Genomic DNA, 14850 nt, shown 5'->3' with positions numbered 1-14850 from the left:
AAACATTACATCAGAAATTATGTGAAGCACTTTCAGAAACCAAGTTGTCCGTAAATAAATGCCGTATGCTGGGGTCAGACAAACCTGATGTTAGTAAAAGAGTGTTTAGGCTTTTAGATGCTAGTGACCAGGAGACCTGAGGCAGACAACTTACAAACATTCAGAACTTGGGACATTCGTACAATGCATAATGCTTATGTAAAGACTCCGGTGCGTTTAGGTGAAGAAACATCTGAATTTCTGGTCAATATTTACCATTATTTTGATGATTGTCATGTTTGCTGAGAAAAATTTGAATTAATTCAGTCAAAGTTCAACATTCCATATCACAAGTTTTTGAGACCTGCAGCCACAAGGTGGCTTACTTCAGGATCTTCAGAAAACAGGATTTTTGAACAATGTGATGGTATTCGGTATTACTTTCTTAAGCATATACATCTAAGAAATAATTCTGCTGCAGCTCAGGCCAATCCTACACCACCATTTTGAATGCTTTTAAAAACTTTCTGTGAAATCGAAACTTCATTTCATAATTTCATCCGCAGAACTGTTCAATAAGTTCACACAATGTTTTGAAGGCCAAACACCTTTGACTCACAAGTCACATATGGAAATAGCAAACTACTTCAAACATTTTTGGCTCATGATTTGAAAGTTTCTGCTTCGAGGAAAAATTGATAGTATCTTGGAAGTTCTTCATAATTAACTCTTTTTAGTAAAATGGAGGAACATGACAAGTTGTGGTTTCTGAAGAATGCACAAATACATTACATTGCACCCTGTAAACACGTGATAGAAAAAACATGCATATCAAGTGTTCCACTGAAAAGTTTTAGGTTTTTACGCGCCAAAGAAAGAGTAAAGAGCAGAAGCTGCTGTGATATGTTAAAGGTTGCAAAAATGATGTCATTCGATGTCTGGCAAGTTTACGTAGATGAGTGGAAGGTTCTACAGTTTGAAAAATATGACCCAGCTTTAGATAATGAAAGTATTGACAGTTATTGGCAGCAGCACATGTCAAATGAGGCTCATCCATAGATTTAAACTATCTAAATGTTTCGAAACTTATTACGGCTTCTCTTACATTGCCCCGTGGAAATGCAGACTTAGAAAGAAGATATTGTATTTTGAAGAACACATTAGGAGAAGACAAGGCAGCAATGATGCAAAGATTTTTAAACAAAGCTTTGACTGTGAGGAATGCTTTTGGACAATACCCCAATTTTCTTTTTGTGCCCATTGACTCACAGCTCATTAGGTATGGACAACAAGCACATGCAAATTTGTACTGATTATAAGGATAACTGTGAAAGGAAAAGAGCAACAAAGCTAAAGGCATCTTGAACAGGAAATTAAAAAGAGGAATAACATGAAGAAAACAGTTGACTATAAGACAGCTGCTTGGAAACAAAAGAATAAGGAACACCAACAATCGAAGGAGGCACGAGAAGAACTTTTCTGTGAAGTGTCAGCTAAAGTTAAGAAAGCACTCGAAAAAAATTATTTAAAGGCAGCAAAATTGGCCCAAGGTATGCTTGAAGGTGCACAAATCATGAATGTAACAGAAAGAGAAGTGGGAACCATTCAGAGAAATCTTGGGAGAAGAAAATCGAATATGAACTTCATGTTTTGCTAAGGTGTCTAAGAAACAGTAATCCAAAAATATTTTTAGATCTTTCCTCAATATTGATGTGTAGAGTGTCAGAAATGGTAAAAATGTGTTGTAGATTTTGTTTGTGAATTATGATTACCAATATCGAAATACTAGTGTACCTGCATGTAGTAGTAAATTTGTATGAAGAGAAAAAAATGGCCATACCCCACCTAGGATTGCACAAGAGAAATTTATTATGATCTTAACTAGCTGTTTTGTTGGGGATTATTAAAAATGGAAACAATTCATTTCTGCCATATCTGTTTATTAAAATAATTGTAAGGATTGTAATGGTAAAGGTAAATGGTTGACTTCAGTTAATGGAGGTTGTTTTAGGAAAGCGCGTGTCATCTGTAAAGGAGACCACCTGTAGCACAATAGTGCAACCTATTCTTCAGTATTACCCGAATGTCTGGGACCCCACCAGGTAGTATTAATGGAAGACATTGAGGCAATTGAACAACCGGCTGCTAGATTTATCACTGTAGGTTCGATTAGATGCAAGTATTATGGAAATGCTTCGTGAATTCAAATAGGAATCCCTGGAGGGAAGGCAATGTTCTTCTCTAGGGGTGCTATTGAGAAAATTTAGAGAACTGGCATTTGATGCTGAGTGCAGAACTATCCTGCTGCCACCAATGGACACTCTAAGACATGGAAAACACACACCATAAAGGAATTATCTGAGTGGGACAGAAAGCATAAAGACAAGCAGTAGAAACTCTCGCCATGTGTGGATGAGCACTATCTTGCTGTAATGTAAGTGCAGTGTGGCTTGTTATGAAGGGCAACAAAATGGGGCATAGAATATCATCAGCGTACTGCTGTGCCGTAAGGTTGCTGTGGACGAAAACCAAAGGGGTGCTGCTATGAAAACAATTGGCACCCCAGACCATCAGTCCTGTTTGTATAGCTATATTGTAGGCAACAGTCAGGCAGGTTGGTATCCCACCACTCTCCAGGTATCTCCAGACATTTATTTACTGGCTATCAGAGCCCAATTTAAAGCAGGACTCATTAGTGAGAGTAATTCTACTCCAGTCTATGAGATTCTAGGCCGAAGATGTGTCCTGGAATGCCCTGGACAGTGGTGGGATATCAGTCTGATTTGTCACCCACCAGATGGCCCGACAACCAGGAATGATGGTCTGGGGTGCCATTTCTTTTTATAGCTGGGCTCCTTAGAGCACAGCATTATGCCGATGGTATTCTACACCCCATTATGTTGCCCTTCATGGCAAGCATCCTGGCCTTACATTCAGCAAGATAATGTCCGCCCCCACATGGAGAAAGTTACTATTGCTTGTCTTGGTGCTTGTCAAACTCTGCCTGGAGCAGCAAGATTGCTGGAACTCCGAGGGGGAGGATTGGGAACCCACCAGGAGGATTTGGAGTCCCCATTGGTATTAAATGACCATTTCATACAGCCCTTCCCATTTTCTCTCTTACTGCTTAATCCTGCACGCAGTGTCCCACTACCTTGCATTCATGAAATTTTGGCTGGCAACACTACTTTCGAATGTGGCCCATGTGCACACATCTATAACATTTTACATGCATAGAAAAAATATCTTACGTGCCCTGCATTTGTGCCACTGTATCTACTTCCTCTAGCTGCATAGTTACCCTCATGGCGGTGAACAGATCCTTTGTGTTTTCCATCTGTACTCTCGTAGACGAGTTGGGTGGAAACACTCTTAAACAAAGCATCTAATGCTCCATGTTCGGCCTCTTGCGCTGTAACTCTGTGTGTCTCCTCACTTTCTGGCAGCTGATAAGTTTGAGCACTTATTTTCATGATCCTGTCTAGAAAAGTCTCCACTGAATTCGTTTCACCTTTGAGGTACTCCACTGAACTGCTCCCGAAAGAACCTGGTGCTGTTTTACTTCAGATAATGTATAAAAGCCCAGTTTTCAGGTGCTTAAATGTACAGGCTTTATTTAATTCCTCATGGTACATTCCATACTTTTTTGCCTCGTGCACTAAGTTCTAAGTTCTTTTTGGCCATTTGCAACAGTACTCCATCTGTATGGAGTATGAGCACCAGCTTCCAAATCATTCAAAATATAGAGTTTGGGACATGACCCATATGGTGGTGGGTGGATTGGGCTGCTGGATAGCCAGAATGGGAGTGCTGTTACCCTGCATGGACGTAGGTGCAATCCTGGTGTTGGATGTGGTTGGAATTGAATGGTAAACCATCAGGAAAATATCCCTTGTCAAGAAAGTCTTTTACTTATGACGATTACAATGACGGAGCCGTATATGGGAAGGAGGTTGATGGCCTCTGAGACGTAGCTGGCCATGTTTGCTGAAGCGTGCCAGTGTTGGCAGTTGACCAACAGAAAAGCAGCACATGCTAGTGGCAGTGCACGCAAGAGTCACCACAACAAGAGAGGGCTGACACAGGGTGGCACATCGTTGATGACAGATGACACAGGCACTGTGGCTTCTTGGCCACTTCTGTAGCAGTAGTAAACAACACACCAGAACAGGTGGTGTTAAACTGCGGTTTGTGGCGTGACTGCAGATGATGGATTGTGCCCACTCTGGGCATTGGGCAGCAACTATGTTAGCCGGAATGGGTCAGTGGACAGCAGCAGTGTAGCAGGGCAGCCAGTTGGCCAGGCTTGAACTCACTGCTCACTGGGGAGATGGCCTTCAGCAGGAGGAAGTCACCCAGTAGTGACACTTCTGTGTGAAGGCATCAAGTTGATCGCATACAGACATTAGCTCAGGCAGAGGCCTGCAGCTAATTGCATTCAAGTCAGCCAGTGGCAGCTGGCTGTTTCATCTTGAACTGCCAGCATTCTTCTTCCAGTGTTTCTCAGATGGCAGCACTACAGTTTGGAAATCATAACAGGCTGATGCACCCAGGCATTGAGCGATGATCACTTGATTCACCCGTTTTCCTGTATGGATCTCTCTTTCAGACACCCTGTCACAGCTGTAATGTACCACAACTATATCTTTCCGAAATGTGGACTGGCATTTTCAGAATTCTGAATGAGTATTCTTGCGTCCTGAATACACTCTCTTTCTCCATAGAGCCTGGTAATCTGGTTGTTGAGTGCTCCTCCCTGAGTGACATCATACTGCTGAATCGATGTATGGCAGTTCATTTCACCGGTTTAGGCTGTAGTGCAGTACTCCTCCCCCATTTCAAAAAATCCTGTGTCTGGTTTATGACCTGTTCACATAGCTGGGAAAAAATATCTTAACACTTGTTTCTTGGGTTGACATAAAAATACAGTGTTCTTCATTTCTTTTTCCTCTATAATTTAGCATAAACCACATGGTTCATTAGCTGGTACCAGAAACCATGATACTCATTGTCTTGTTTTTACTGTGTTGCTTATCTTGGTGTTGTGGTGTGTCATACAACATTATTCTGTTCAAAACAGAAAAAAAGATATACAAAAATAAGTAGATTATCATGAAAATTCACAAACATGTCATTCTATATGTAATGGTCCAATATTGTAATCAAGAAAGTGGACTATGATAAACGAATAAAAATGAGGTATTTTGATACCACAGAATTATAAAGCTCGCTGCATCACCGCAAAAAATAATGTGACAAATGAGAAAATAAATACTCTATTAAGAACATCCAAAGTGCTGTACCAGGAAGCTGACTGGTTTTAGGTGCCAATAAGAAAGGTTTTACAAGTTGATTCTTAGAAAGAAGAAAGCAGCAACAAGCCTCTGTTAATAACACTATTTATTTATACGAATATCCCAATTATTGGTGTTGAACAAACAGATTCATCTTCAGACAGCAGTGCTTATTTATACTACATGTGTTGTTGTTTACATTAGTTGTTGAAGTAAAACGGGCAACAACTAATTTAAACAACAATAAATGTAATAAAAACATGAACAGCCATCAGAAGATGAACCTACGTGTTCAAAACTGGTAAAGGTTTTTTTTAAGTATATAGTATTATTAACAGTGACTGACAGCTGTTTTCTTCTTAGCAAGAATAGACTTGTTTTTCGTACACAACCATGGTCTCAAAAATGTAAGTTTTTGACAAAACAATGAAGCAAGTTTTTGTTCCAAGTGCCATTAATACTGAGGCACTATGATTCATTTGTGCTAATTCAAGTACAGAAATACAGCAGTAGGTTTTTAACTAGTTGAACAGTAGTCAAGAAAAACCACTTCTCACATCTTTTAAATTTTGGTACTCCAGAGGGATGCATGGCACAGCACAAAGACGAGTTCCATGTATTAACACATGTTAGAAAGACTTTCTCCAAGGTTTGGCATATGGATCAGATCTAAAGATGCACAAGAGTGTACTGGGAACACAATATCACTGAAAATGTATTTTTTGAAAAAAAATGGTTAAAGCTTACCTCAGCTGATTTATATGATGATTCTTTTGAAAATGCTGACTGGTTGCCTAATACTTTTCTGTTCCTCCATCCACTCACTCCACCTCACCCTTGAGTTTGTGCTCAATCTGTAACCATGTTGTTGTTGACTGAGTGTTAAACTCTTGTGCATCTTACTTCAGCAGATTTCTCCTACATTTTTTCACTTGTGAGATGGCAGATAAGTGCACATTACAGTCAGTAGTGCAGTTTTTAGATAATGGTCTGCTAAATTAGAAATATATTAGCAGATTTGCACAAATGTACAACCATAATAAATGGTTTGTATTGACTGTGATCTTAAACTATGGTGACATATGTAATTTTCTAAGAATTAATTATCTTTATTTACACTAAACATGAACATAGTCATCTGTTGTCGGCTTTTCTCAAGAGTACATATGTAGTGCTGCTGCTTGTAGCAGCTGTTTGTACATTGAAATGAAACACAGATTAAATTTTCAGTGCAAATATTAAGATGGCAAACTTAAGACATTCAGTCTATAATACTGAACAAAAATATCTTCCGTAAGCTGCTGGTTTTTCCTCTCCGTTTGTTGTATGTTCATCCTGCATGGCCATTGACTTACACGTACCAAGAATTTTTTTAGTTACATTCCTGTCGTATGAAAACACATCAAACACATTCTTTTTTGGGTTGTGTAATTTCTGTGTTTATGTAATAAATATACAGGGCTATTACAAATGATTGAAGCGATTTCATAAATTCACTGTAGCTCCATTCATTGACATATGGTCACGACACACTACAGATACGTAGAAAAACTCATAAAGTTTTGTTCGGCTGAAGCCGCACTTCAGTTTCTGCCGCCAGAGCGCTCGAGAGCGCAGTGAGACAAAATGGCGACAGGAGCCGAGAAAGCGTATGTTGTGCTTGAAATGCACTCACATCAGTCAGTCATAACAGTGCAACGACACTTCAGGACGAAGTTCAACAAAGATCCACCAACTGCTAACTCCATTCGGCGATGGTATGCGCAGTTTAAAGCTTCTGCATGCCTCTGTAAGGGGAAATCAACGGGTCGGCCTGCAGTGAGCGAAGAAACGGTTGAACGCGTGTGGGCAAGTTTCACGCGAAGCCTGCGGAAGTCGACGAATAAAGCAAGCAGGGAGCTAAACGTACCACAGCCGACGGTTTGGAAAATCTTACGGAAAAGGCTAAAGCAGAAGCCTTATCGTTTACAATTGCTACAAGCCCTGACACCCGATGACAAAGCCAAACGCTTTGAATTTTCGGCGCGGTTGCAACAGCTCATGGAAGAGGATGCGTTCAGTGCGAAACTTGTTTTCAGTGATGAAGCAACATTTTTTCTTAATGGTGAAGTGAACGGACACAATGTGCGAATCTGGGCGGTAGAGAATCCTCACACATTCGTGCAGCAAGTTCCCAATTCACCAAAAGTTAACGTGTTTTGTGCAATCTCACGGTTTAAAGTTTACGGCCCCTTTTTCTTCTGCGAAAAAAACTTTACAGGACACATGTATCTGGACATGCTGGAAAATTGGCTCATGCCACAACTGGAGACCGACAGCGCCGACTTCATCTTTCAACAGGATGGTGCTCCACCGCACTTCCATCATGATGTTCGGCATTTCTTAAACAGGAGACTGGAAAACCGATGGATCGGTCGTGGTGGAGACCATGATCAGCAATTGATGTCATGGCCTCCACGCTCTCCCGACTTAACCCCATGCGATTTCTTTCTGTGGGGTTATGTGAAAGATTCAGCGTTTAAACCTCCTCTACCAAGAAACGTGGCAGAACTGCGAGCTCGCATCAACGATGCTTTCGAACTCACTGATGGGGACATGCTGCGCCGAGTGTGGGAGGAACTTGATTATCGGTTTGATGTCTGCCGAATCACTAAAGGGGCACTTATCGAACATTTGTGAATGCCTAAAAAAACTTTTTGAGTTTTTGTATGTGTGTGCAAAGCATTGTGAAAATATCTCAAATAATAAAGTTATTGTAGAGCTGTGAAATCGCTTCAATCATTTGTAATAACCCTGTATTAAATGTGCCTGTTTCATTTAACAACAATAATAACTAAAGAGATTTTAAAAATTACAGGCCAATTGTTCAAAAAGTGCTGCTGGAGCAGCAGCGGCAACATAATGAGGCAGGAGACGACTCAGATGATCAGACTGGTTGTGAAACAGAAAATAGGGTGCAACAGACACATGGTAAATCATCACATCTAAAGAGGTTGTTGGATTGCAGATTAGCACACGCGAAGAAAAGGAAACTAGGTATATAACAGTGGCGTGATTATTTTTTTATGTTATTATTTATGATTTCAGAATTGTTACTTGAGCCATGAAAGATAAGTTGATATGTTATTATTAGCCAGTACATTACTTATAATCCATTATACTGGAGTGAAATAAAATTGTGAGCATAAGTTTCATTTCCTGTTAACATTGACTAAGTATTTGTGATGCAAATTTTGCTATGTCCATCTTATAATTAATGTGTGTTAAATCCTGAGCCCTTCCAGCAAACCATTGACATTTTCCACTGATTATAAATTTTCTACTGAAACATTTCTCTTACTCACTAGTCCAAGTGTGATATTCTCCAGTAGATATAAGTTACCAGATTGTCAACGACTGCCCAGTTATGCAATGTATGAAGTTACATACAGTGTAGTTGTAATTGAGCTTTCACTACTTGAGAGGGCTCCCATGAAAAACAAGTGATGGGGTACGACAATGAAACTCTGTGTATACATTTTGGAAGGACATGCTGAAGAGAAATAACGAATAAGCCATTTGAGGAAAGGCATTTTAATTTCCACATGAGAGGGTAACATTTGTTAATTGTCTACCATTTTTACATTCCAGCTCACAAGAGTTGTGCAATGTGATGACCACCTGCATCTACCACAGACTGAAATTGCACTAGAGATATCATTTCACAATTGTTTATAGCACTTACTGAACGGTGGACCGTGAAATGTTCAGCTGTCGTGACATATCTCGTCTACTGCTTGAAGATTGCACATTGCATCCAGTACTCTTAGTCACTGCAACAGTAACTTCGTCAACAATTTTTAGTGCAGTTGCGCGTTGACCTCTCCCAGGAACAATTCCCAAAACTCCAGTTAATTTGAACTTCTGAATCATATTCTTCAACCCTGGTGTGGAAAGAGGACCTCCCCATATTCCTTTAATGCATCTGTACTCGCGAACAGCAGCAGCACTATTGCTGATGCTTTGATAAAACAGCTTTAGAGTAAAGCCCTCCTCACCATATCCAGACCTACATTGACTGTGGGCTGGTGTAATGCACACTGATGCTTGGCTTGCAACCCTGTATTGCTGTACCAGTACCCATATGTAATGGCAAGTAATGACATTAACACTACTAACAATGCAAATCCTGCAGCTCTCAGTCTGAACATCATTCCTATAAAATTAGGTACTTATACTGTAAATAGTTTTCCATGTACACTTCGCTCAAATAGCGAAAGTCTAAATATAACCACTTTGTGTTAAAGGAAAATAATGTATGCATAATCATTCATTTTATATTCATCATACTCTGAATTTATGTAGGCTGTTTTGAATTTATTTAGACTGTTTTGCATATTAAGGACTCTCAACTGTGAAAACATAAAAGCTGATGCTGAGAAACTTTCCTGTATGTTGCACAACATTTTCGTAATGTTGTTTTACAAAATACATGGAACTCTAGTTTTATTTATAGAAGTTATGGTCATCAGTACAAGTAGTACAAGTTTGGGCCCTCACTCGATCATTGTGTACATTACTTTGGGGTCGAAGGGGGGGGGGGGGGGGGGACATGTGTGAGGGAAGACGACCAGTCATCTAGTTGAGCAGGTGGCAGGTGACACCTACATAAAGCTGAACATAGTAGCTCACCTTTGAATTTTCATTGTTCTGGTCATACGTGCGCACCCCACCACCACACACCGTGCATGCGCGCCCACACACACACACACACACACACACACACACACACACACACACGCACCAGAACTAGAACATCTATCTTCTGCCCATTGACTGCATTATATAGTGAGTGGTCTATCACTACTATTTCTGCTGTTTGAATCCCTCTCAGTAACATTTTTTGAGCTTTTGCGTGTTTAGCTTCAAAATAAGCCACAGGTATAATACTAATTATTGAGAGATTCTTTGTATGACAAGTGTACAGGAAACAGTATCATGTTGTGTCATAGTATATATCACATGAAGTTATTTTAATGCACTAAGTGAACCTCTGTTTTCAATATTACTGGTGATCCAAAAGTAACAGAAAATGTATAGAACCAGTAATTACAAAAAAAATCAGTAATGTGATGCAGTTTCAATTAAATTCACACAGAAGTATGGGATTTTGTTTTTAATTACAAGAAAATGTATTGCCTCAATATATTTTAACAACATGTGGCACTGTAGTGTTCCTGTGAGCTGGTGCTATTTTTGCTAGCTATTATCTTCGTACTGTGTCTGACCAAGAATTACAATGAATCGTACTTCACTGAGAGGTACACAAATTACTGTTTTTATTAGTAATATGTACAACATTCTACACCTAACTTTTTTCATGCAGGTGTAGCATTCTGTTAAGATGATCCATATTCATTTTATGAGACAGTCCTTTTTGGTGAACTCCAACTATGCAAATGCATCTATGTGCTGTTCTCTTTCATTACAGGACAGTAGAAATGCAAAGGGGTTCTGCAAGTGGGAAATAAAGTGAAATTTCAATATAAACTTCCATTCTGTATGGGACTATGTGATGAAATCGGAAGGTGTTCTCATAAAATTCAACACACACAGAAACTAAGTCTAACCAATTTTTTACACAGTTTTTGTTATTATTAATATTATTATTATTATGCAACTAGAGAATATTGTAAGCCAGCTGTTAAATGTCCTGTGGTATTGCCCATTGTAAGGTCCCAAAATTAGTCTTGCTAATCAACTGAAAAGATACCACCATTATACCAGGAAAAGAAATATGATTGAAACCAAAAGTGAATATCAGCAAAATCTTAGATTCTAATTGGAATGCATAGCACACGGACATTCTGAATGCCAGTGCGGCCATTGTATTATTGTTTAAAGACTTTCATAATATCTAGCAAAGTTACAACACATTCTGAATGCAAAGTAACTTAATGTGAAGGTAACCATCTAAGTTGGACAAAAACAGCAATTTTTTGCTTTAATAGGTCAGCTGTCCCGGGAGTTGTGGCAGACAGTTTCAGAGAAAAATTTGAGAATCTTTCACATAAATTTCCTTACTGTGGTATTGTAATAGGAGGAAAATTTTAACTTGACAGCTGTAGACAGGGAGACTCATGTATTTAAAACTTGTACCAGCGATTCATGTGAGGTTGTTCTAAAAATTATCTCAAGCTGTTAGAGAACTGGCTCATGTTGGTAATACCTTAGATCTGATAGAAACTAACAGACCCAAACTTTATTATTCAAATAAGAGGAGAGGGAATCAGTGACTCTGTTAAGAAATGTAGGAAATATTAATGCTTAACAAGCATGACGGGCAACAAGTCAACATTATCTGAGATATCAACCATCAAACATTTAGTCGAATATCAAACTTTGGCTCAATCACATATAATTAGTGATAAATTTAGGGGCAGAGTGTGCAAGTGATAAAAGTGACATTTCACAAATAAATGAGCTAAATGCACATTTGGTATGCTAAAGCATGGATCTCTTCTGAGTAAAAGGACTAAAAGTGATTTTCTGCTCACTGTGATGATAAAGTTTAAGCTCGAAACCAATGCCTCAACTGCATTTAGAATACAACTAGTACAAGGTAAATGATGAACAGAAGGAGAATTGCTGCTATCTTTAATGAAGGTTCAGGTGTTCATTTTTTGAAAGTACTGCAATAGCATCATGAGCATGCTTTTAAAAGTACTTACAGTAATAATTAATGCTTTTATAAATAAGCCATATTTTGAAATACCGCAAAATCAGCTTATTGACACCTGGTCGTGCATATATGGAAAGTGATAAAGATTCTGGTCTCTCTGAAAATGCAAACACACACTTGAAACATATATTTGTTCCCCAAGACAGGATGAAAGTAGGTAAGTCAGCCAAAAGTTTTTTGTAGTGGAACTGGAAACAAAAAACTTTCTTTCAATTAAAGCCATGGACACTATAGCAAATGATTAAGTTGCTAAAGATGCAGAAGGAAACAAAACACAGCAGAGGAATACCAAGTGGACCTGAATCAGCAATGAAAATCCTCAAACAGTGCAGTTCAAGTATTTACTAAATTATAATCTTGTGTTTATAGAAGGCGACTTTTCGAGGCCCAATACAGGTCCCACGATCATTACCTTTTCTGCAGCCTTTGCGTCAAAATTAGTTTGAAATAAAATGTGAGAAATGGAAAAATCATTACGAAATGAAGAACTACATCCCTCCACATTACCATGAGTTCTATGACATTATATCCCATTTCCAGGCAGCAGTTACCTGTGAGAATAGCGACTGGACATAGAAGAGGATGTTGTCAAATAAAGGGATAAGGAAGACTGGAAACTACACAACACAGTGGGACAGCGTTACAAGTGTTATCCAGGAAGGACATTCCTCAAGAGATAACATAGAAGGAAATGATTATGATTCTATTGACATTGACTGTTAGAGGATAATCGAAAGTGACTCTCAATGATCTCATCTATGTGCTGGATTCACACCAATATATTTTCCTTCTGGTTTTTGATTTCATTTGCTATTTACCTGGTGTTCTTCAGCTTGGTGTAGTAATTTTGCTTTAATTATTCACATATTCTTGTTTTATAGTGAACATTAATTGTACTTGTATATCATGTGTGTTGTACAAAATATAAATAATAATAATTTTAAAAATACAGCACGGTAAATAAAATGTTTTCACATTTGTACCTGTTTCACTCTAAAAAGTTTTAAGAGGCAAGGATTATAAGTATTTTTAATATAGTATAAAAATAACACGGGGGCACTACAATCTCTAATCATACCTACAACTCAACACAGACCAACTGACTATTAGGAAAAAGTATCTGATGTTTCCATAGTTACTCACATAATTTATAGATATCAGTTTAACTTTGTCAATCATTTACTCAGTTTGCCTCAGCAAGCACTTATACTCGGCCCCTCAGTTGTATGTTGTGATTTATCACTAATTATATGTGATTGAGCCCAAGGTTAATATTGCAATAATTATGTAACAACAGCCTAGCCTCCAGCTATAATGGAAAAATCTAAACATTAAACATTTATCTCTGGGAATGAGAATATAGAGTATCAGTTGATAAAGTTAAAGAAGTTTTGGACAGTATTCTGAACATGAAGGTAGCAAGCAGTTTTTAAGAGATGGGAAAGATCTGCCGTGGTTGAATCATTGCACAAATGCTGAAATGAGAGATATTGAGATTAGTGATTGCAGAATAGAAAAAACTAAAAATGCCGTACAAAGAAAAATGAACTTGATCTGAGGGGATACATATACAGTTCTTTGTCAGTTATGTGAAAAAACTTGCTCCCAGCAGTTTATAATAAGTCACAGGAGTAACACGATGTTCCATATAAATGGAAAAAGGTGCAGGTCATTTGTATTTAAAAGGAGGTTCACTGCAGACATAGGCATAACTATAGGCCCGTATCACTGACATCAGTCTGTTGTAGAAATATGGAACGCCTGATATTTTTGGATATTATTACCTTTTTGGAGAGTTTCCTTCCATACAAATCAACATGAATACCACAAACAGCAATGTAGTGCAACTTGGCTTCCTCTATCCATCCATGAGATCCAAAAGGTGATATAAGTATGGTTCTTAAGTGCTTGGTGGAATATAAATAATGGAGGGAGTAAAAGTAATAACTCTCTATTTAATGATTGATATGCACATAAAGAAGGCTATGTGCAGGTGTGAATGTATTTTACATCTACATCTACATTTATACTCCGCAAGCCACCCAACGGTGTGTGGTGGAGGGCACTTTACGTACCACTGTCATTACCTCCCTTTCCTGTTCCAGTCGCGTATGGTTCGCGGGAAGAGCGACTGTCTGAAAGCCTCCGTGCGCGCTCTAATGTCTCTAATTTTACATTCGTGATCTCCTCGGGAGGTATAAGTAGGGCGAAGCAATATATTCGATACCTCATCCAGAAACGCACCCTCTCGAAACATGGCGAGCAAGCTACACCACGATGCAGAGCGCCTCTCTTGCAGAGTCTGCCACTTGAGTTTGTTAAACACCTCCGTAACGCTATCACGGTTACCAAATAACCCTGTGACGAAACGCGCCGCTCTTCTTTGGATCTTCTCTATCTCCTCCGTCAACCCGATCTGGTACGGATCCCACACTGATGAGCAATACTCAAGTATAGGTCGAACGAGTGTTTTGTAAGCCACCTCTTTTGTTGATGGACTACATTTTCTATGCACTCTCCCAATGAATCTCAACCTGGTACCCGCCTTACCAACAATTAATTTTATATGATCATTCCACTTCAAATTGTTCCGCACGCATACTACCAGATATTTTACAGAAGTAACTGCTACCAGTGTTTGTTCCGCTATCATATAATCATACAATAAAGGATCCTTCTTTCTATGTATTCGCAATACATTACATTTGTCTATGTTAAGGGTCAGTTGCCACTCCCTGCACCAAGTGCCTATACGCTGCAGATCTTCCTGCATTTCGCTACAATTTTCTAATGCTGCAACTTCTCTGTATACTACAGCATCATCCGTGAAAAGCCACATGGAACTTCCGACACTAT

At 38.9% G+C, this 14850-nt stretch overlaps 1 protein-coding gene across 1 annotated transcript in view; it reads left to right on the top strand.

The window, feature by feature from the left end:
* The window catches only part of LOC124721367, a 289081-nt gene that overhangs the window by 186948 nt on the left and 87283 nt on the right, over window positions 1–14850 (top strand). The window contains exon 14 of the mRNA XM_047246301.1: window positions 8131–8309. Within this exon, the coding sequence (XP_047102257.1) occupies window positions 8131–8309 (179 nt within the window). The remainder of the gene's footprint in view (window positions 1–8130; window positions 8310–14850) is intronic.

This window comes from Schistocerca piceifrons, chromosome X (assembly GCF_021461385.2).
Source record: "Schistocerca piceifrons isolate TAMUIC-IGC-003096 chromosome X, iqSchPice1.1, whole genome shotgun sequence".
Taxonomy (NCBI): Eukaryota; Metazoa; Arthropoda; class Insecta; order Orthoptera; family Acrididae; genus Schistocerca; species Schistocerca piceifrons.
This window is presented reverse-complemented; position numbering and strand designations above follow the sequence as displayed.